Source organism: Limanda limanda, chromosome 5, assembly GCF_963576545.1.
Source record: "Limanda limanda chromosome 5, fLimLim1.1, whole genome shotgun sequence".
In the NCBI taxonomy this organism is placed as follows: domain Eukaryota; kingdom Metazoa; phylum Chordata; class Actinopteri; order Pleuronectiformes; family Pleuronectidae; genus Limanda; species Limanda limanda.
Window position 1 is genome coordinate 13,393,367 of NC_083640.1, and position 22,488 is coordinate 13,415,854.

The following is a 22,488-nucleotide window of genomic DNA, read 5'->3' on the forward strand; positions in this document are numbered from 1 at the left end:
TCAATGTATTTGAATACAAAACATAGCATTACTTTGTCCACAGGGGTGTGTTCCTCAGCCCAGGCAAATTCAACACAACAAAAGGCTTGAGCTCGGAAGAAGCACCAAACAGGCATGTCTCCTGATCGGCCTCCATCAGCATTTGCTTTTTATTCCAGAGCCTGGTATTTCAGCTTGAGAGCAGCACTTGACTTTGTTTCGTGATGCTTTTTCCCAAAACACTGCACTTACACTCAAATAGCCCCATAACACTTGCTCTGCTTGTGCTCTGCTTGTGCTTTTACACTCAGATATTTTGCTGCTTGGATTTCCTGTGTTCCAGCTTCAGCTCTTTTCCTCACACTTGCTGCTTCTCTGCTCCTTTGCTCTCGGTCTGTTTTGTGCACCAAATCTGTCAAAATTCCCAAACAATAGAATAGATGGCATGTGCTGTGTTGTCGGGTGAAATTGTCCCGCCCTCACTGTGGGTGCCTTAGCTCTTCTTTTGTTTTAGAGAGAGAACAGTACAGGGGGTTACTTAACCCGGGTTCATGCACTCCTGTTATATTGGTGGGGAATTTTGACAGACTTGTTGTGCAGAATAAAGAATCCAAGAACTGAGCTACCAAAGATCTGAGTGCAAATGCAGCTTGAGCACAAGCAGAGAAAATTAAACCAAATGCAGGGGCTACTTGAGTGTGTCTGAGCTAAAGCATCACAAAATCTGAATAGAAAATCTATTATTACTGCTCTCAAACTGAAAGACCATGCCCTTGAATAAGATAAAAGAATTAAATAATAAACAGTCAAATCCTTTCACCTGCATACACACAAGTCTCACCAATCTACGAACATCTTCAGCCTGAGGTACCTCTTTAATATCATGAGTTCAAAATTACTTTAAATAGTCAAAAATATTGCCAGTCTTCTCATACCTCTAAATACAATAATCATAATAATCATAATACCTACATTTAAATACCATAAGTTACAAAACAGGAGAATGAAAAGCTTCTTATCCACTACTGTACAAAGGCATTCATTTAACAACAGCATTAATATTAAGGTTTTCCATCTCTGACATTTGACTGCCAAAGTTAAACCAGGAAGAGAAAAAAAACTAGGTAACATCTCCCTTTACATGGGTCTTATTCCAGTGTATTAACCTGCTGTGTCACTAACTACACTAATGTTTTACGTATAGAGTTCTGCTGGGCTATAGGACTTAATGATTAAATCTCTGGGTATATAGTGGAGTTACAATAGTGTAATAACACAGTGTAAACAGGGTGCTCAGTTGAAAGGCAGGATGAGCAGCATTTCATATGAGCATATAGCGTTTTCGAATTTCTCGTGATTTTTTTTTAAAGATGCAGTTTTGGATTTTACTCTTACCGGAGCCGCTTTATATGTGGATATTTTTTGTACAGAACATTTAACACTGCGTTTACATTGTGTTGCTATGCCATTTTAAACAGATATTGAGGAGTGTTTCATTGTTTACCTCCAGACTAGTTACTCTACTATACTATGCGATACTTTTCCATTGGTTAATACACAACAATAAGCCGCGGCAGGGTGTTACTGCATTTGTGTTATTCATCCATTCATTTACAATGCCATCATGAGTAGAAAGTTGTCCTATATAGTTCTATAATTATATGATCAGTGTTATATTCTATGTATCAAACAAAACAAATAGAAACTGCGTACAGTTCTTAGTGTTCACCCAGTGGGGAGTGAATATCTGTAGCCTGCTTCAGGGTGGAGATTTACGAACATGGAGATGACGCTCTGTAAGCCCTTCACGACGCACTACTTCGACAGGGCTGCCACACAGGTTCGCGGTCAACGGTTGTGTACACTTTCTGTCGGACATGGGGGCGATCAACTGAGCTGCGTTTGACCTTTATCTGCATGAGTCCACTGAGTAGAGTACCTGATAGAATGAGATAGAGGTGTCTTATAGAGCCTGTTTGGTATTGCTCAGTGTGTGTGTGTATCGGCCTTGATGTCCAAAAGCAAAACAAAAAAAACAGGGTCTTCCTCTCACTACACAAAACACACACACACAAATTATATACAAACACGTGTCCACTTGCGTGCGCTTTGAAGGCACACGTCTTGTTGTAAGGTCAGGCCTTGTTCAGAAACACACACCACACTGAGCTTGGCAGGAAGATAGGTCACTTGTCTGAGACGGTGGAAGCAGTCTGGATACAGGAATTCTCACATCAAATCTAGCAAGGGCGTGTGCCCATTAAAATTTCTGTGTGGCACGAGCGATGCCTCTGGAAGATTGAACACTATCCATCATGTTGGGTTTTTCTTTTTAAATAGGCCGTGGATACATTGCAGTCTTTCATTTTCACTCAAGAAGCATAAAGCAAGCTCTAATTCGGAGAAGCCCAGTGTGTCCAGGCTGGTACACAGAGCCATCCGTTAATTCTGTTTCCAGTGACACTCCGCTGGCAGCCCGGGCTCAAACGTGGGACTCTCTGTGTTCAGCACTTCTCTGTACATTAAGTCACTTTGGATCAAAGCATCTGCTAGTTAGAGGACAATATTTTCGGGGGGATTTGGCAGCTTTGGCGCAGTTCTTGCAGAGTCTTAACGGCAATTATTTCCACATGACTTTCAACATTCCCCTTGTGGGGGGGCAGTTTAGAGATGGTGTGTGTGTGTGTGTGTGTGTTTGTGTGTGTGTGTGCGTGTGTATAAGAGAGAGAGATGTTGTCATGCTGCAATCTGTGGTGCGGCTCTCCCAGTCAAACAGCAGATGGCACTGAGGCACAGTTCTCAAGTTAACTCTTGGTGAGAGTGTGTGTGTGCATGTATATGTGTGTGATTGTGTGTGTGTGTGTGTGTGTGTGTGTGTGTGTGTGTGTGTGTGTGTGTGTGTGTGTGTGTGTGTGTGTGTGTGTGTGTGTGTGTGGCTGGCATCTCAACGACAGGATCAATTCAACCAAGGTTACCTCTACACCAGCCAATCAGAAGGCCAAGATGAGGTAGTCCCTGCATTGTCTTGAACGACAGGAGTGCCTGTGGTTGGTTGGAGCTCGGTGCCTGCAAGGTTAAAAACTGGGAGTTAGCTGCCCTTTTTTGAGCAAAATTAGAATCGGGGCAGTGCAGGGTCTCAGTCTTAGTGTGTGTCGGGTGTAGGAGAAACATTGGGGCATGTTGGGGTGGGATTGATGCGGTTGAGTTGGGGGTGTCAATTATCATATGGCTCTGTCTTTGAAGATCGGGCAGCCCTGTCTCTAGCTGGCCTCCTCTATGAGCCGGCCCAGGGTGTCTCTGAGCTCCGTCAGCTCAAAGATCTTGCCGTCCAGCATCTCCAGCAGCGTCCGCAGGCTCTTTCTGAAATTCTCCTGCTCCTCCTGGTTCTCCTCCAGCCGCTGCTCTGCACCCGCCAGCTGCTCCTCCAGCACCCGACTGCGCAGATCGGTCTCCTGGAGAAACAGAGGCAGTGTCTATGAGGTGGGTAATATGAGGCCTACCTACTGTGATGTAAGTTTTCTGGAGGCTGGTGAAAGGGGAACTCAGGCAGCAGCTGATGTCTTATGCAGAAGAGTTTAATGTAGACGTGATGCATCAAGGAAACCAGAATGTGGAACAACATACCATCGCTAACATGAGCAATTGTCCCCCCCAAGTCTAAAGAAGTCTCACACACAGGGAAACGCTGCCTTTAGTTCATAAAGTCCAGCTCAGCCACAATCCAGTATGTCAACTGACAGCAGCAGATCTCCATGCTATGATCTCCTCCTATGTTTTCAATTGGCACAGCTCATGTTATGCACTCTGCTTTCTCTGCAAGCCACTTCTCAACCCACCTCCACCCCAGCACCTCCTTTGTATACTGAATCCGACCTAATCTATGTCATGCTTTGTTATTGATGCCTCCTCTGTTCTTTTAGCTGCCGCTCTCCCTGCCTCACTTTCCACGAATGCTCATGTAAGGGTAGGAAGGTGTGCTCTCCCAACCTTAGGCTTTCCTCGTGTGCAATGTGAAATGGAAGTTAAGTCCCAGGGCAGATTCATACCACCAAATATAAGTTTCTTGTAATTACTGAAATTAAATTATTTTTTGACAAATGTGGTCCCAACTGAAGTTTCATTTCACTCACCTCAAGTTTCTGGGAAAGGGTGTCTTTCTGCTCCATCAGGTCATTCATGTTTTCCAATTCTTCTTTTAACTTTTCCATTTCCTGTAGGACAGTAATTAGATGATAAGGATGTGTAACATGCACATACACACACCAACACAAACACAAATACACAAAAACCTACACACACACACACACCTCTTCTTTATCCCTTAGCGTATTCTCCAGTTCCTCTATGGTTTGGTTGAGTTCAGTCTTCTGAGATTTGATCGCTGGGCTTTGGCTGCTCTGGCACTCGAGCTCCGTCACCTGAAAGGAGGAAATGGACATTGTGAAATGACCCATCTTTAATTTCCAGACTAACTCTTTTTACTCTCCCTCCTGCTTACACCCATTTCTCCTCTTTTTTTTCATGACTCCCATCCCCTCATCTAGACTTCACACAATCTTTTCCAAATGATCCCTCCTGTTTGCTTTGAAAAGAAAAGTATCACACATAAAAAAAACAAGCAGGCACTCCCGTGTCCCTTCCCTCACCCGTTTGTGTAGTCTCTCGGCCTCCTCCTGGTAGGCAGCCAGTTGTTGTTTCCACTGTTTGACGTTGGCTGTGGACTCCAGCAGAGCTGCCGTTAGTTTGGCATTGTTCCCTTTTAGTGCATCCAGCTCAGCCTCCCAATGTTTTGTCATGGCGGGGCTGCAAAACACAAAGAGATGTCAGGTTACCACAACAGTAACATAAAATTATAAGTGAGTATAGTTTCATGTCGGATGTAAACTGTGTAAATGTGTACATTTGTGATGTCTGTTCTAAATTGACAACATCAAGTGGTGACTGTGAAGGTTAATTTTTAACAAGAACTCACACAAATACTGTATTAGAACTACTCTAATTTGTAAGTATCCATCCATCCATCCAGACATTCAGTCATCCATCCATCCATCCATCCATCCATCCAGACATCCAGTTATCCAACCCTCCAGACATTAAGTCATCCATCCACCAATCAATCCATCCATCCAGACAAGCGCTTTGTGTTAACAGTCTTGAACCATTCAGTTATACAGTATGTCCATCCATCCGTCCATCCATCCTCCAACACTGAAAGTTGACGGAGGCTGCAGCGGGCACTCAGGCAGGAGGGTGGCACTTCCCGGACAGAAGCTGTGAAAGCAGCCGTCTGCCACATGAGTTGTAATCTGAGATTATACCCTCAGACTGGCTGGAGCCTAATCTGGTCCAGCTACTCTCAGAGGGGGAAATTAGATGAGAGATAAGGAAGAAGTGATTGGATTTCCAGATGGATGTGTGGCATGTGTGGGAGGAAAAGGCTGGAGGGGGAAAAAAACTGTGTTAAAGTGTAATATTAGATATATGTATGTATGAAGGAGAAATGCTTCCACTGTGAATCTCCCCTGTTAGATCTGAGCATTGCAGGCATTGATTTAGCTTTATATAAAGCCCACTCTGACTCTCACATAATGTCTGACCTGGGCAGGTGTATACTCAGATATCTACATGTTGTGGAGTACTGACATGGAGTCAAGTACCTTTGAAAAGGAGCGCCTACTCCCACATGCCTCACAGTAATCCCTAAGAGTGGTGCAAACACGTTCACAGGCAAACACAAAAAAGAAGCTGAGCTCGTTCAAGGAGTGATGAGTCTATGTGTTTGACCCAGAACAGTGTTTTCACTTTTGTTCTGCCCCCTCATGGAACCTACACATGTATATACGCTCAAACACTGCAGCCATTCTCCACTATGCCATAACACCCACTCTGTGGAGTGTAAAAGAGAGAAAGCCCAGATCTAATTCACTCAGGACTCCCACGGCGCCTTCAGTTCTTACGCAACAGCCACCCCCTCTGTGAGTGCAAGTGTGTCTGCGTGTGTGACGCATGGGAGGGAAACGACACTTCATCCTACACATGCACACACAACCACACACACACACTCACACATGTACACACATGGAGGGATGCTGTCACCAAAGCATGCAGCCCCGCCAATGTATAAACCCCACACAGCAGCTCAGAGAGCAGGAGAGCGGGAGAGACGTCAAGATGTGCAGATCGAGACGGACGGAGAGAGCGAGTGAGAGCGACGGAGGGAGAATTAGAGGAGAGGAAAGAGTGCAAGAAGTTTTGACACTGGCGTTCGTCTCCATTAAATGAGGCTGGCTGAAAGGTTTCAGGAGGGCACCTGAGCACGATGCTGGGTGAGCAGAGCGGAGGGTGTGTGAGACGTGGAGGGTAAGTTAGCTGCTGCTGTGTCGCTGAACTTCTCTTTGTAAAGATGATGTGATTATTGAGACAACAATCATTTATCATGAGGATTTATCCTAGCTATTGATTCTTTTTAGTTTCTGTTTATGATCTATTTTTTTCAATTTATAGCCATTTGGGAGAAAAGCATGTGATGTTGAACTTAGGAAGAAATAAGTTCTTGTTTGTACCAGGATGAAATTATTAAACACTTTTTTCACCATGCTTGGATAAAATGAATTCAGATCTTCAAAGTCTCAGACTGTAGAAATCAAAAGTTTCCTGTCAAATACAGAAGATTACAAAAGTTATGTGTTTTCAGCATTTTCCATCTGATTAATGTAACTTCTGTCTTATTTTAATTTGTTTTATTGTATTTTATTCTGAATGCTGTATATACTGTACACACTGCTAATTCACCTTCAATGAATAAAACATCAACAGTTTGTTTAGTGTCTTTTACTTTTTCACAATGACAAAGATAATTCTCCTCCCAGGCTCAATAAAAAATTCAAACAAACACACAGAGCATCAACTTGTATGACACAAAAGATTTTCTACAGTTTTCCATGTTTCTACCGTGTTGCTGACCACCGCGCGTTATCAGGTAGGTTCTTTCTCATCATGGAGCCCTTCAAGAGGCAGGGAGGCAGAGCAGTTGCCATGGCAGCACCGGAGGAACGGAGGATGCAGGCGGCATCCTGACGCATGACATCGGCATCATCCCCGTTCACACAAGCCCAGAGCAAATCCGCCAACAGATGCCTACATCCTCCACCACTAGACGACCATTCACACGCAGCAAAGCCAGCCCCAACTAAAGGTCTTATAACATTCTGACAACGATTCAAAACGAGTGCACTGCAGACCTGCCAAACACGCCCACATCCTGCGATACACAATCCCCTCTCACAGCGCTGCATAGAGCTCTCTCTCCTCCTCTGCCCTCTGCACCCACTCATACCTGCCCACACAGCAGCGTGGTGTACACGCTGTGCAGATAAGTCCTCAGCTAATTCCAGACACATGACAGAGAGACAAACTGAGACCGTCACGTAGAGAAAAAACACCAGATTTCTGTTTTCAGGGGCATTTCTACGTGGGTCTGATGATGTGTACAAATAAACACACAAAAAAATACTACAAAATGTTTTATTCTTTTCTTCTGGCCATCAAACTACATGCTTACAACTAGTCACCAAATACAGTTTAAGGCTGATGAAGCCACAGTAAAAGCAGAAAGGATAAAATATCTGGATGGTCGTTGCATATGTCTCTCAGAAAATGTGAGACTGAGGTTTGCTTGTTACATCCATACTTGCCATCGCAAATGCCGAGAGTCGACCCTCTCCCACGCATGCAGCATTAATAGACATATCAGCAGCAAGGCTGCAGCAGGCAGTGGGTGTCCTCTCTACATCCTGCTCTCTCTCCACAGATCTGTGTAGCCTCACAGAGTTTGTGATGTTGCGGTGAGGATTTCTAGGCATTTCGACTTCAGTCAATCTCTAAAGGTCTCTTAAATGATCTTTAAATATCGAAGATGGGAAGGTTCTCCACTCAAACACCAAGAGTTAGCCAAATAAGAAAGATAATACATTAAGCGATTGATTGATATCTTTAATTATTAAGAATCGCAGTAAAGAGAAATGATCAAAGTGGCACAAATTACAGAGATTTTACAAAAGAAGATTTGTAAAAATTTGAAATGGGTTTACAGTCAACTACAAGAGACAGGATATAAAACGACAGAACATTTCCTTTCCAGAGAAAAAACATCACTTAATTTACTAAAACGACTCAAACTGATTGTCCAAGCCCTACAGTGTGTGTGTGTGTGTGTGTGTGTGTGTGTGTGTGTGTGTGTGTGTGTGTGTGTGTGTGTAATGTGTAATGTGTAATGTGTAATGTGTAATGTGTAATGTGTAATGTGTTATGTGTAATGTGTAATGTGTAATGTGTGGGGATGCTGTGAGCCTCCTCAGTTCATGTGTGAGTCAGAAACTGGAAAGGGGAAGAACAAGCGAAAGACAAGGGCTTTGTATAAAGTCTGTACATAAGATCTAGTGACACACACACACACACACATACACACGCACACACATACACGCACACGCACTGTGTGTCTGGTGTCTGTCTGTCTTGGTCTTTCTCTGCCACCCACTATCCACAGTGTGTTATATAAGTCTTACATAAACGCGTCATTGACCTTTTTCAGTGATGAACCTCACAGCCACACCTCTTCAAAAATCCATTATGCACAGTAACAAATATTTACATTGCACTTTGACCCCCTTATCTTACATAATTTAGTGTATGTAATGTTTATGTTCTTCTGTTTGTGAAGCCCTTTTGAAAACTGCTATATAAGTGAATATAATAAAGTTAATTATTATTATTATTATTATTATTATTATTATTATTAAGTGTATGTGAAGTTCCAGTATTGACAGTCACAAGTTACAGGAATCATTCATTTCCAGATTCATTGTGCAAACAGAACACATAGACACAAGGAATGTATACAACAGTAGTGCCGCATGCATATAGAGGTCACATACTCTATAATGCATAAAACAACATAAAAGTCAAAAGTTTTGAATTCACAATTTTATAAGATATCGTTGCATTGCAGTTGGCAAACATGAAAAATAGGTGAGTTTAAAAGCATGCTCAGATTCAACAAATAATTCCTACTTCCTGAGAAACACTTAGTTTCATGTCTTGCTGGTCCACGTGAAGTGACGCAATGTGAGTGTCACTGAGATCGTTCAAGAAATAGTCCTGTAATGTCCTTGCACCCATATCCCTCCTCACTGGAGCTTCTATCAGTTAGTAAAACCAGGCAGAGCTGCAGGTTTTGCATAACTCTCCCACTCATTGACCTGCGACCAGGCTTTTGTTTTTTGGGAACGCTTGTGGCTGAGCATATTTGTCTGAGTTATGTCATATTTTTATTGTCATATGCTTTGTGTAGTTATGATGTGGAAGTTGTCAGGACTTGTAACGACATCCCTATCAGAAAGAGCAGACCCGACAAGTCTTAAACTGCTCCCTGGAGAGGAAAAACACGAGAGAGCAGCGGTGAATAGAGGGAGTCCACAACCATGCTGACATGCAACACACACACACACGAACGCACGCACGCACACACGCACGCACGCACGCACGCACGCACGCACACACACAAACACACACAAACACACACACCCACACACGTCCAGGCAACGCGAGAGGTGTGCACCTCTGTACCTCACACATATGGGTAAACTGAGAGAAACTATTACATATCATCTATATTAGTGTGTGGTGTGTGTGATATTTGGCAGTAAATGCTGTAACATTTCTATTATAATAACCATGACAACACGGGACTGGGACCACGGCACCATGCTGTGGAGTGTACCTGTGTGTGAAGGCCAGTGCGTTCTGTGACGGCTCTGGGCGACTGTCTGAGTTGGGAGTCGAGTCGCAGATGTCATCCGTGCCGTTGATGGTTTCCATGGGCGGGGTCAGTGGGGTCAAAGGTGACGCGAGCTCACCAGCCGGAGACTCCTGCACGTGACACAGAGGTGTTCAGCTGTTACTGTCGGTTAAGATGTCGAACATGATTGCAAAATCCTAATCCTTTTATCACTCTTCACATTTACACAATATATATCCAATTTATCTATGTACAGTTTTTGTTGAAAACAAAGTTGTTGAAAACAAATTCTGCAACGTTAAACCAGAATCTATGACACACTTTTTACCATAGCATCCATTCAAGTATAATTTGGACTCGATTGAAATATAATACATTGTGTAAATTCAATCATAGTATTACATTTTATTACACATTTTAAAGGTGAGAACCATAACTTTGACTTCCCAAATTTCCCAAATTTCCACGGATTTCTATGTGGATTCAAAGAAAATATGAAGACTCTAACACGTATGGAGAATAAAACTATGGAAATTTGCAATGATTTTTTATTGAGCAATAAAAAACCCTTTTGTATATTTATGTTATATTTTATTTTTTTACATGATATACGTATGTATTAATGCTTTATTTACAGATTTGTTTTGCATCCATAAGTCTGTTTATTTAACTATTATGTCATATTAGCTTTTTTGTGTGGAGCACATATCTGCAATGTTTGTATGTATAAAACCTTAGTAAGAAAAGTTTTAAAGATATAGATATTTTAAGAGCTCAACAATTAAGTATTCCCGTTGGCAACTTCCATAAATAAATGTATGTCTGATCCAGAGCATCAGCATCATGCGAACAGGAAACGGAGCATTTACCAAAAGCAGGAACAGTCATTTGTTTTTACACAGAATAAGAACTGTGTTGTAGTTGAATAATGAATAATGACAGACGCTATTGTCTGGAGTGACAAAGATTTTAACTAGTGATTCACTTGTGGATTATTTTTCATAATTAATTGAGATATGAGTTTATTTTAAAATGATTCAAACACAAAATGTAATAGAGAAACACTAAACTCTCATGTTTGAGACGTTAATCAAAGCTGTTCTTGTGCAGAATTATCAACACTGATGCAGATTTTCTGTCGACAAATTGTTTCAGCCCTTTGCCACCGAGGGACTGTACCTACATTACCCAATAAATTATGATTAACTCACAGGTAATAATACAAAATGTTTAATAATTATGGCGACAAGATAAAAATAAGAATCTCATACATAAACAATCTTCTGTGTGTGTGTCTCACACAGTGATAAAGCTCTTACTGCTGTGGTTCCACATGCCTATAGGCCGTTAAATAGCTTACTATGACAGTGGGAAATTGTAGATTAATGCTTATCTTTATATCCCATACAAGCACAGAATTATACGAGAGACAAATCATTTAGCTGCTGCGCGTACATAAAACAAAGCTGTTACAACTCTGGGCCCAGGCACAATGCAGCAGCACAATGACACTGCCTCTACGTCTCTAATGGACAAGCAGGAAGTGCGAGATAAGAGAAAGATTATGGCGGGCGCTACATTTTGCACTCAACCTTCATTAATATACCATTTAATATCTGTTCCGGACACATTTTCCTCTGGGGTCTGGCCCACTGGGACCAGCACATAGAATTTAGCTTCGTGTTTTCTCATCTCGTTTCATCGGAACAATTCCTCTCTTTCGTCTCTTTTTTTAGAGTAGAGAAAGATAAGATGGGGAGATTAGAAAGAGCCAGAAGGCATGTGGGTGAAACATTGACTTTCAGTGGTGAAACAGAGCAGGCAGCTTCAGTGCTCTGCTGCAGGCTTATAGCAGGGAGGCTGCACAATGCAACGCCAGTCCCTCCTCTTCCAGCAACATGCGAACTGCGCCGGCCAGCGTGCACACGTGCAGCCTTCGACCCCCGACGAGAGCAAAGCTGTCCACTTGGCTTCATTAAAAAACATCCTCCCATGGGGAAGCGCAAAGGTACTGTGGCATTTCAGCCCACGTGGGCCGCCGCATTGATAGCACAAGTAATAGGCCGCAGCGCGGTGGGGGGTGGCTCCTGTTGCCTCCATAATGAACAGGGGAGGACATGAAGCCTGTTAGCAGCCTTTAAATTAAAAAAGAGATTTCTCTGGGGATTCTCCTCTGAAACAAGCTAATTTTCTCTCAGACACATCTACATGCCCTAAAACACTTCATTATTAGCTACCCTACAGAAACAAATAACAACATACAGCTAATTATGTTCTCCCACTATGGTGAGCTCACACACAGCTTTGTTACATCCACCACGGAAGATATGTTTTCACCACAGTTAATTGGTTCATTGGTTGGTTTGTATATCGGTTTGTTTGTAAGCAAAATTACACAAAAGATTTTCATGGGACATGGGGGAAGGAAAATTCATTTAATTTTGGAATGGAACCTGATAAACAGGCAGATCCGGGAATTACTTCAGTTAACTTTGCATGATTGCCATATTAAGGAGGTGGGTATCTATGGCTGTGGAGTAGATTAAGCTCATTTACATATATTTTCATAGGGAGATGGCTTATGCTCACAGTACGGTATGAAATAGGGGAAGTAACCCACAACTACAACCAACGGGGTTAGGGTATTGTGTAGTGAACGTACCTGAGAAGGAGACGAGGCCATGTCCTTCTCTTGACTCTTCTCTTTTGCGAGCCGCGCCGCTTCTTTATACTCCGCAAACTTCTCTGCAAACTGGACACAGAGGACAGATATCAGTATGGACTTTAATTCAAATGAGGTTTAATCTGTTCAGTAAAGCCATATGTTCACACACACACACACACACACACACACACACACACACACACACACACACACACACACACACACACACACACACACACACACACACACACACACACACACACACACACACACACACACACACACACACACACACACACATACGCAGATCAGTGTGTAATAGGTCAACTGTGTGGCTAGGCGAAGGACGTAGAGAATCTGTTGCCAATAACGACCCACAGTTGAACTTAGAAAAGATGGCCCCTACCCATAATGCCCAAGCAGAAATGTGAGCTAACTAGGTCACCGTTAGTCACCTCTCTATCAGAGACATATGCACCCACACACACACACACACACACACACACATGAACAAAGCAGACTGTGCCACTCGGCCGTTTCCTCGTATAGTTTCCTTCTAATGAGTATAGTTGCCGGTGGCTGAAGTTGATCTGTGGGGTTATTTTTGTCGGGTGCAAAGATATTTCCAGTGAGCTTGGAGAGGTAAGGTGAGCTCAGCTGAGGGGCTTTGGGCAAATATAAACATCCCTGATGTCCCATCAGGGTGTGGTTAGCTGCCAACAATACACTCCCACAGTTTTAGAGAGTTATTCAGTACATACAGATGTAAAGAGAGTTGAGTGGTGAGGAGATCTGACAGCTCTAATGGAGCCAGTCCTGTGTCTGCCATGCTGTGAGCTGCAATCAGTAACTCAATATCATTTCACTTCAGTGCAATATAATAGGTCTGGTACAGTGAAATAAACCCAGTAGTTCTCAGTGTAAGTGTTTCAGGAGTGTGACGATGATGGAAGCTTCAATTTAAACTACACCTTTAATATGATACCAGGCACTTATACGGTTTGTTTATAAACACAAGATAATATATATGTATAATGCACAAGATCACGAGACAATTCTCATTAAAGGACTGAACCAGTATAAACCAATATGTAAAATTGGTGGATTGTCCTTATAAATCTGAAGCATCACTGGCTCCACCCATCATGTCCAGTGTATAATATGAAATGTGTTTTTAATATGAGTGTATGTACACCCATACACTCATATTAAAAACACATTTCATATTATACACTGGACATGTGTGTGTGAAATGTGTGGGGATGCTGTGAGCCTCCGTTCACGACAGAGCTTAATCATACTGCAGAGGAGAGAATCCAACACCTACCCAAACACACACACGCACACACACACACACACACACACACACACATATTAATAACTTTCAAAAACACTCACAGCAAACTGCCACGCAGATTCTACACTTTGACTGAAACTATAGCAACTAGAGTAAAATTAAAGTTAACACGTCCTCCTCTCTCAAGGAGTGAGGGAGAAGCAGAAAAGAGAAGCCACCATGATTGATGCTTAGAGGTGTGTGTGTGTGTGTGTGTGTGTGTGTGTGTGTGTGTGTGTGTGTGTGTGTGTGTGCATGTGGCACCTTGGCTAGATGATGCTCAGTGGAGAATCCCAGGCCGTAGACGGTGTTCGCCCGACTGTCCGCCCACTGACCAAACTTCTGTGAGGTCTTTGTGAACGTCATGTTGGGACTGATGGTGCTGTTGATTATTGCCTGCAAGACAGAGACAACCCACTTAGCATGTATTCTGTAACTGTATTACTGCAGTGCACACATGTAGGTGTGTGTGTGTGACAATTAATCGATAACTATCTTCTTTATTTGAAAAATGTTGATGATAACTCTCTGCTCCGTTATTTATTAAGAAATATTGCTAACTGGATAATTTTGGATTTGCACTAAATCTGAGAAAAAGCAAAGTCTCTGTATTCGTCACCAGGGGCTTCTGAGTAATTGCGTTGAGAATTTCACAAAATTTTCGGAGGCTTTATAGACTGTAACAAATAGCACTGTGAGAGTTGTGCTTCTTTGCATGTGCGGAGGGGAGGCCTGAGAGAACAGTAATTATATAGCTTCTGTTCTACGTCAGGCTCACGCCCACCAACACGATAACATCCATGTTTGTAAGTGAACAGAGGGCGGCTCAGTGTGACTTTGAAAGCCTTGAGCTGCAGAGTCGGTGATGCAGCATCATTACAACACAACAAACTTTAAAGAGATACACATAGGGGGTAGAGTGGCTGGTAACTCTACCAGCAACTCCAAAACTGGAAAAGGAAATGGCTGACATGGAAAAAGTAAAACAAGGATTTACAAAGTAAATGGTTAATGGTTTGAAAAAATGTATAAATACATATACTTTGAGTCAGTCCAACACACACCATCCGGCTGTGGTAAAAACTCACTAGATCAACAATCTGTTATTGGCATATAAACAATTAAATCAAGTAATGACTGAAAGTATATATTCACATCTGGTCACGGAGTATTGAGATCCTTTAATTTCCATAAACAAAAATAGAAATTGCTTTTACATAAGTCTACTCCCTTTGTTAGGTAACACAAGTAGAGAACAAATTAATGGCTGTTCAATTAGCAGTGTTGTGTAATAGCTGATATTCTGGCTGGCATCAATACGCGACAATGACTTTGAGAAGAGTAGCAGTCAGAGAGTGTGTGTGGAAATCAGGGATCAAGTGTCTATTGAGCGCAACGGTTCTGGTTCCAGAAGTAAATTTGTCATTCATTTTCTCCATTGGCGTTTCAGAAAATCCTTATATAAACCCGGCCGAACAGCTACTGCATGCAACATGATCATAAAACATTTGATTTGGAGCAAAACTAAATATTGGAAAACAAAGAAGGAACTACGTGTCCCATATACCATTTCAAATGATACCTCTCCTCTTGAATTTAACCTTGTTAATGCTGTGTTGCAAAAAACTCGTATTGTCCTGTGTATAGTATAGTATACCTGGTGTAGTAACACTGAACGATCCAAATATTGCGTATCCAACACTATTTTCGAAGATGCAGTTAACATTACCATGGTAACAGTGAACTCCCTAAATCAGAGGCGTCGCTATTACACCCGAGGATTGTGGGTAGCTCAGTACTTCTCCTTAACATCGTGAATAAGACATGTTTGTCTTAAAACACAGTAGATATCATATATACTCCTGGCTTCTACAGGTTCATATAACATTGTTTCTCGTAGCCTGTGGTAATTCTACATTGGATAGTTACAATATTATGGCTGTTAATTGAAACTATTAAGATTAACTCTTATCTGGCTTCAAACTTTTCAGCCTTCTTTAGTTTTTTTTTCCTTCTACCACACATCCTTTTCACTCCGTCATCTGTTTCTCTCATTTAAACTACCCCCTCCCTGTCTCCATATCTGGCGGGCAGAGTGCATGTGTGTGACTGGTCCGTCCCAGTATAAAATCTTCCATCACACCATGCCCAGCAGAAATATCCTTCCTGGATTTCTAACAAGAATAACCTGAGACATTAAGACATACATGCACAAATACAGTAGATGCACGCAGGCACAGGATGAAACACGAGTCGTCGGTCTCGGGCTGCAACACTGACCTCTTTTGAGATGTGTTTGCACATTAGATTCCAGTGCAGAGCTTATTAACACCATTAACACTCAGTAGATCACAGTCCCACTGAAAATCTCCTGGAAGGATGTGTGATGTGTGATGAGGTGATTAAATAGAAACATCTGGAACACCTTAATAAAACCATGCCAGCTGGCGGAAATTAGAAATAACACAAAGGGTGGATGCAGCAGGAGACGTATAAAGAAGTGTGTGTGTGTGTGAAAGGTGAACAGTAACAATCTGAATCAACTGCTCACCTTGGTGCCGTCCAGGCTAATGATGCGATAGACGTTGCGCGTGCTGTCGTAGAAGTAGGAGACTGTGACAGCGTGCTTGCTGGTGGGCAGCCAGTTCTTCTTGGTGTTGGGGTCAATCTGGAAGACGTGGGCCCTGGTGCTGTAGATGGGCTGCTCCCTGAAGGGGGCGAAGAAAAAGTGGTGAACCTCTTTGTGCCGCAGCACCAGCGTCTCACCAAACCCGCCGCCGCCATCGGACCTCCTGTTGCCCACAGGGGAGTCAGATCGCCCTGGCAACCGGATTTCCAACTCGCCATCCTCCATAGTTACACCACGGGAAGAAAGGCAAAGGACCACTGCTCACACTCATAGTCTTGTATCCAAAGACAACAAGCTGAATGAACCCTCGACTACAGCAGAGTTCACACATACATGTTAAATCTACACGTCTGCTAACACATTATCCCTCAAATCTACACACTAAGTGCGTGCAGTGCGTGCAGCTCTCCCGCAGAAAGTCCTTCTCCCTGTGTAATGCAGCTTCGACTCTCACTGCTCTGATATGGGAATGCCTGCAGCTCTGAGCGAGGGTCACACTCGGGAGCACAGGGGGGGAAACGAGAGGGTTCAAGGCTTAATATAGACAGTAGGCCATGCTTAACAACCACAGACACACCCCACAGAGCTGCAGTTGCCACGCACACACACACACACAATTCATAAACATCCTTGCGATGAACCTATGAATATGTATAAATGCAAATATGTGAGTATATGTGTGAAGAGGAGAAGATCAAAAATCCATGACGGGTTCAGATGAGTTGACTTGCTTCCTTATTTACCTTTGTGTGATACTTAAACCTGAGTTTAGACTCACCCTGATTTGTGTTTGTTGGGGATTGTATAAGAGTCATTTTCGTTTTCTTGTTTTTTTATTGACCAACCATTTACCCGTCACTCTCACGTAACCTTCACTCCCTCTCTCTTTCGTCCATTTATCCCTTGCTCGACGGTTTGCTCCTCCAGTTCCCTCATATATTCCAGTATTGTTGGAGCTTCTTGGGTAATATCTACAGTCAGTACACACACATACACACACACACACACACACACACACACACACACACACACACACACACACACACACACACACACACACACACACTCAAAGCACAGGGTGCAGAGGGAGATATTCTGGGCTGGCAGTGCTGGCAGAGCAGGAGATAGAGAAGTGCTTACACTGCACTGAGGGGGTGATGGGGGACATCAAAAGGCTTGCTGTATAAATTAATATTAAAATTCAGCAGCAGCACCCCTCCTGAGTGTGATTAGCCAAGACTGGGAAAGAAAGAAAAACATGGAGACACGGAGAAAGAGAGACAGAAAGAGGGAAGTTATAGGCAGGAAGAGACAGAATGATTTGGAATTTGAGGAGTATGGGAAGGCAGAGAGTGAATCTGGGATGATTAATGCCGTCCCACAAAGCCGCTTGTGGAGTGCTGTTTGTGAATTATCATAATCATCGACAGCAGCGTAAGTGGCAGAACTGTGAGTCATTTCAACTCTCTCCCGGCACACATCACACAACCACGGCCTGACTGTATGATCTGTGCAATAGCCGCTTGGCAAACCGGCGTCGCGTTTCATTGCATAATTTGATGGAGCTGTGGTAAAATGTTGAGCTTCTCGTGTGTGTGTGCACCAAACACAACAGCGTTTTTGTGCTTTGAGTTTTACACGAACACCTGAGCCAAACACTTTAGTTCCAGAATGAAACCCACCAATTGTCAAATAGGCAATATCTACTCCTACAAGTGAACTCTCAAAACACATTGCAATAAATAACGAAATGATGAATGCTGCTTTCTTACAAATTTTGAATAAAGATAATGTCTGTGTGTATTTTACCTCATTAAAAGCAAGTTTATATAACGTGAAAGTTATACGACTTGCTCCCACAGCGGTCTTTTGAAAAAATATGTAAACAAGACTCTGCAAGTGAAATGCAATCCCAAGGGGGTCAACTCAGACCATGTTGATCTTCTCACACTAAAGCAATGATGTCTAGCCCTAGCATGTGGGAGAAGAGAGGAAGATAGAAAAGCTATCCAACTTCTATCACTGCATAAAGGAGTCGTGAAGAGTGTGAATTTGAAAACTATCGCTGCCCGCCGCATTAACAGGAGGACACAGAGGAAATGGAAGCTGGAAACGAGTGTAAGAAAAGTGGTGGTTTTAGTCGGGAGCAAATGAGAGGTAATGGAGAAAGTGTGGAGTAGGAAGAGGAAAAATAGGAGGAGGAGGAGGAGGAGGTGTTAAGTATGCAGAGTGTACTGCGTCACACAAGGGCAGGTGATGGAACGTGAATGTTAAAACAGAGAGAGAAAGAGAGAGAGAGAGGGCAGACAGAATGAGAGAGAGTGATGAAGTGAGAGAAGGAGGGAGGGATGAGGAGGAGGAACGTGGAGGAGGTGATGAATGTAGGAGAAGATTGAGCGTTGATGAATCCACCCATCTTCTCGCAGGAGAAGATGAAGGAAGTGGGAAGCTCTAAACTGGGAGGTGCACACAATTAGATGAACTGTGGCTGCTCAGATCTATACGCTCAGAAAGTTACAATGTCAAATAGCTATTGGTCATAGTGCACCATCCATCACACATAATATAATAATTGAATGTCATATAATATAAAGTAACATAATGTAATGTAACTTAACATATAGTAGCAAAACCCATTCCTGAGCCGTAACAACGGCTCATGGTCTGCTGCGACTTCACAGTATTAAGTGTAACATAACACGTGATGTAACATAACGCAATGTAACGTTATATTATTACATTACAATATATAACATTATTTTACTTTACATTGTACATTGTAAAACTATCCAATTTTTTTTATTTATATATATATATATATATAACGTGAAATTATTTGTTTATAAGAAAACTGAGGTTTTAATGCTCCTTTAATTTTTAATTATAGTTTTGGTGGACAGCTTTTAGTTGGAGTTCCTCAGCGATGCAATAAGGAATGATACCAGCTTCTAAAATGACACTTGGGGTAAATTATGGAAAAGTCACTACAGGTGGACTGATATAAAGACAGACTGGCTGATGTGTGATGTGAATTAAAGGGTCAGTACACAGAACATTCTCACATACTTCTCGTGGTATCTAGTGATTTGATTTGCCCAGATGTTGAGATAGTTCTGTCCCCACATATCTTGTCAGAAACAATGTCCACATTTGTCTGGGAGTAGTAGCTCTAATTGTGAATAGTTTTTACCAAATAAATAGACCCCATGAAAAATGTCCGGGATGTTAATGGACTTTGTAAAATTGTACATAAAGATGTAAAATTTACAAAAACTTGTACTATGTTGAGCTTTTGGTGTTCACCTCAACTCTCCTTATGTTAACACTGATATTGATCTGTGAACAACTCTGTACAGCTGCCTACAGGGCATTCACAGACACACACCCACCCACACCCACACCCACACACACACACACACACACACACACACACACACACACACACACAAACTCCATTTTTCTTTCTACTTCAGTGTGTCCCCCTTGACTATGCAGCTGCCCCTCTTTCTACAGACGCTGATGGTGAAACTGAAGCGTAATGCATCATCTCAGGAGATCTCACTTTCCCGCGCCACCTCCAACTCTACTCCTCCACTCTCTTGAAATTGTCCTTCCTGTCTTTTTCATTAACTCAACGGCAACAGGTTTGACAGCCAGTAGATCTTATTCAAGGTAGAGAGGAGTAATTAATGAGAAGGCTCCCTGTTGCCCCAATCTACAGGGATGACCTAAAATGTGCCTGTACACCACACACTCGCTCTCTTTCTCACACACCCACACACACGAGCAAAGACAGGGAGAGAAGCTGAGTCCGTCTGAGCACTGATTGTGTTTGCCAGAGGAAGTGAGAGCGCAGCAGAGAGAGTGTTGATAGGCATCTCCTGTTCTCATCCCATAACACTAATGTTCTCCTCCGTGTCGTTACCATTAGACCTGTAAGCGGTTTGGTATTGAGCCACGAGGCCGTATGTGAAATATGACTCTATCTGTGTGTTAGTGCCATTCCTGCCAGACAGGCAGCAAGACAGCAGTCCTGCACACACCCACTTCATGTTCGCTCTCATCTCACCTGCACCTGCACATGTTCACACTCCAGCTTTGTGCTTTGAATCACAGAGTTTATATTTCAATCCGCTGTGGATCAATTGAGCCACTGAGTCAGTTGCATAACAGTAAGTTAGTCACCAGTGTGGCAGAGCTCAGTGGAGAGCTGGGGCTGAGTGGGAGATTGCTGAATGATGTGTGCTGCCCACACTGTAGGAGGGCAGAGTGGGCGCCTGAGAGGCCTCCAGTGTATTGTAAATAGTTAATGCAGGAGTTTCGGCTGATGCCTTGAAATCGCACCATGCCTGTGCCATATTGTTAACCTCCTGCTGTGCAATTAATCACAATGAACTGCAGGAGACAGCTGTTAATGAACGGCAGGCTTGGTGGGGGGAATGGACCGCTGAGCTCAGGGTTAGGGGACATGCAAATGAGCAGCGCTGCGCACCAGGCTAGATACTTCACTGATGGGTGTCTGTTTGTTGAGGATGTGTATGGCAGCGGTCACCGTGCTGCCATAGAGACAGGAAGCCACTTTCTGTCGCTGGAGCCTTGTGCAGCACTGTAGCTATATTGCCATTTACCTGCTTTTGACAATATGGTTCGCAGACCTTCCCTATTGAGCAGGACAAGCATCCTACAGAAGATCAGACCACAGCACCTCTACGTGAGAATATTTGAGGAGGAGATGCTGGTGTTACAAATGGCTTTTTTCAGAATTACATAACTGTCTATAATGTAGGTGGGGAGTAAACAGTGGGACAGAGAGGCCTAGGAAAAACAGCATCATTATCCAATCTCGTATTGTTCTACAAGGCAGCAAAATAAATATGGAGCATTGAGGAATTCAGATTGTAAATTCCAATTTAAACTTTCCTATGCAGGCAACCTGGAGAGTCTCCCTGCAGATCTGGATCGGTAAAAAGTTTGATGATGGAACTTCTCCACCTGCATTTGTCTTGATCCTGAGGCGGGCTTCTATTTTACCCATCAGAACATATTTGATCTTATCGTGAGGGTAGAGATACAAGTTCCTTCATGATACACATCAGAATCGGCTGTTTCCCTGTGCCGCACATGACGGCCATGACAAGCTCATTACTAAGCCACACGCCCGGCAAATATGTGCCACCGCCACAAGCCCTCGTGTTAAGACGGCCTGGTGTTTTACGCATATGCACCCGCGTTATTATATTATTATGCGTGTTGTGGTTTCCATGGCAGGGAAGTTCATATGGTGTGAGGCGGCCGCATGCAGCTGATGTGAATACAGAGAGGATGAGGTGGCGAACGGATCTCACAGTCAAGCCTTTGTGGGATAATAATCACACTTACCCCATTGTTAAGGTTGACATGGAGAGCGACAGTTGACCACTGATCCTGCTCACTGGCAAAAATAAAGAAAAAGACAAAATGAATGTCTCGGATTGGCTGCTGCTGCGTATGAAGGTCTTCTCTCTCTCGGTTCTTCTACACGACAGCCTCCCCTCTATCGGTGCGGTGCGTCTTCAGGAATTTGATGACAGCCGCTCCATTCGCCGCTGTACGCCGGTGAAATCACACATACATGTCGCTGTGCACATGGCACGGAAATCTCAGCTTCTTCTTCTGCTGCCTCTTCTCCTCCGGTGCTGGGGGTCGTTCGGTGGTGATGGAGCAGCAGCAGCAGCAGCAGCAGCAGAGGGGCTGTGGGAGATCCAGCGCAAGGATCCGATGGAGACTCGACGTGCGCCCTGCTGTAGCCGAGCGTGAATGCCAGATCCCGGTCGCTGGGAGGGTGGAAGAGCCCTGCCGCCTGAGCTGGGAAAAGACAACCCTCATTTAGGCAGCAGATAACGCACAGACAGCATCACAACTGTCCACCTCTCTTTCCGTCTCTCCCTCCCTCCTCGCCTCCCTCCCTCATTACCGTGGGTTCACAGGCTACACCCCCCCCACTCTCGCCCAGACTACAGCTATTTCAAAGCTCTCCCCCACATTCAGCGTCACCGGTGCGCTCCTGTAATAAAGATTGATGCAGCTCTTTGGATGAAAAGCGA

General features: G+C 43.3%; 1 protein-coding gene across 1 annotated transcript; it reads right to left on the reverse strand.

Moving 5' to 3' along the window:
- Positions 1-3,239: 3,239 nt before the first annotated feature.
- On the reverse strand, positions 3,240-16,630 carry homer1b (homer scaffold protein 1b). Its single transcript, XM_061071999.1, has 8 exons — positions 16,328-16,630; positions 14,041-14,172; positions 12,438-12,527; positions 9,758-9,906; positions 4,626-4,782; positions 4,287-4,397; positions 4,110-4,190; positions 3,240-3,431 (listed from the first exon to the last, which is right to left on the reverse strand). Exons 1-8 carry the CDS (start codon positions 16,628-16,630, stop codon positions 3,240-3,242), a joined length of 1,215 nt encoding a protein of 404 aa, XP_060927982.1.
- Positions 16,631-22,488: the final 5,858 nt, after the last annotated feature.

Bases quoted from the DNA above. Each gene is read 5' to 3' on its own strand.
- homer1b (XM_061071999.1), bottom strand. From the start codon at position 16,630: ATGGAGGATGGCGAGTTGGAAATCCGGTTGCCAGGGCGATCTGACTCC. The intron at 14,173-16,327 runs GTGAGCAGTTGA...TCTGTCTTGCAG, and splicing joins TTAGCCTGGACGGCACCAAG to GCAATAATCAACAGCACCAT. The intron at 3,432-4,109 runs GTGAGTGAAATG...CTGTTTCTCCAG, and splicing joins CCCTTTCCCAGAAACTTGAG to GAGACCGATCTGCGCAGTCG.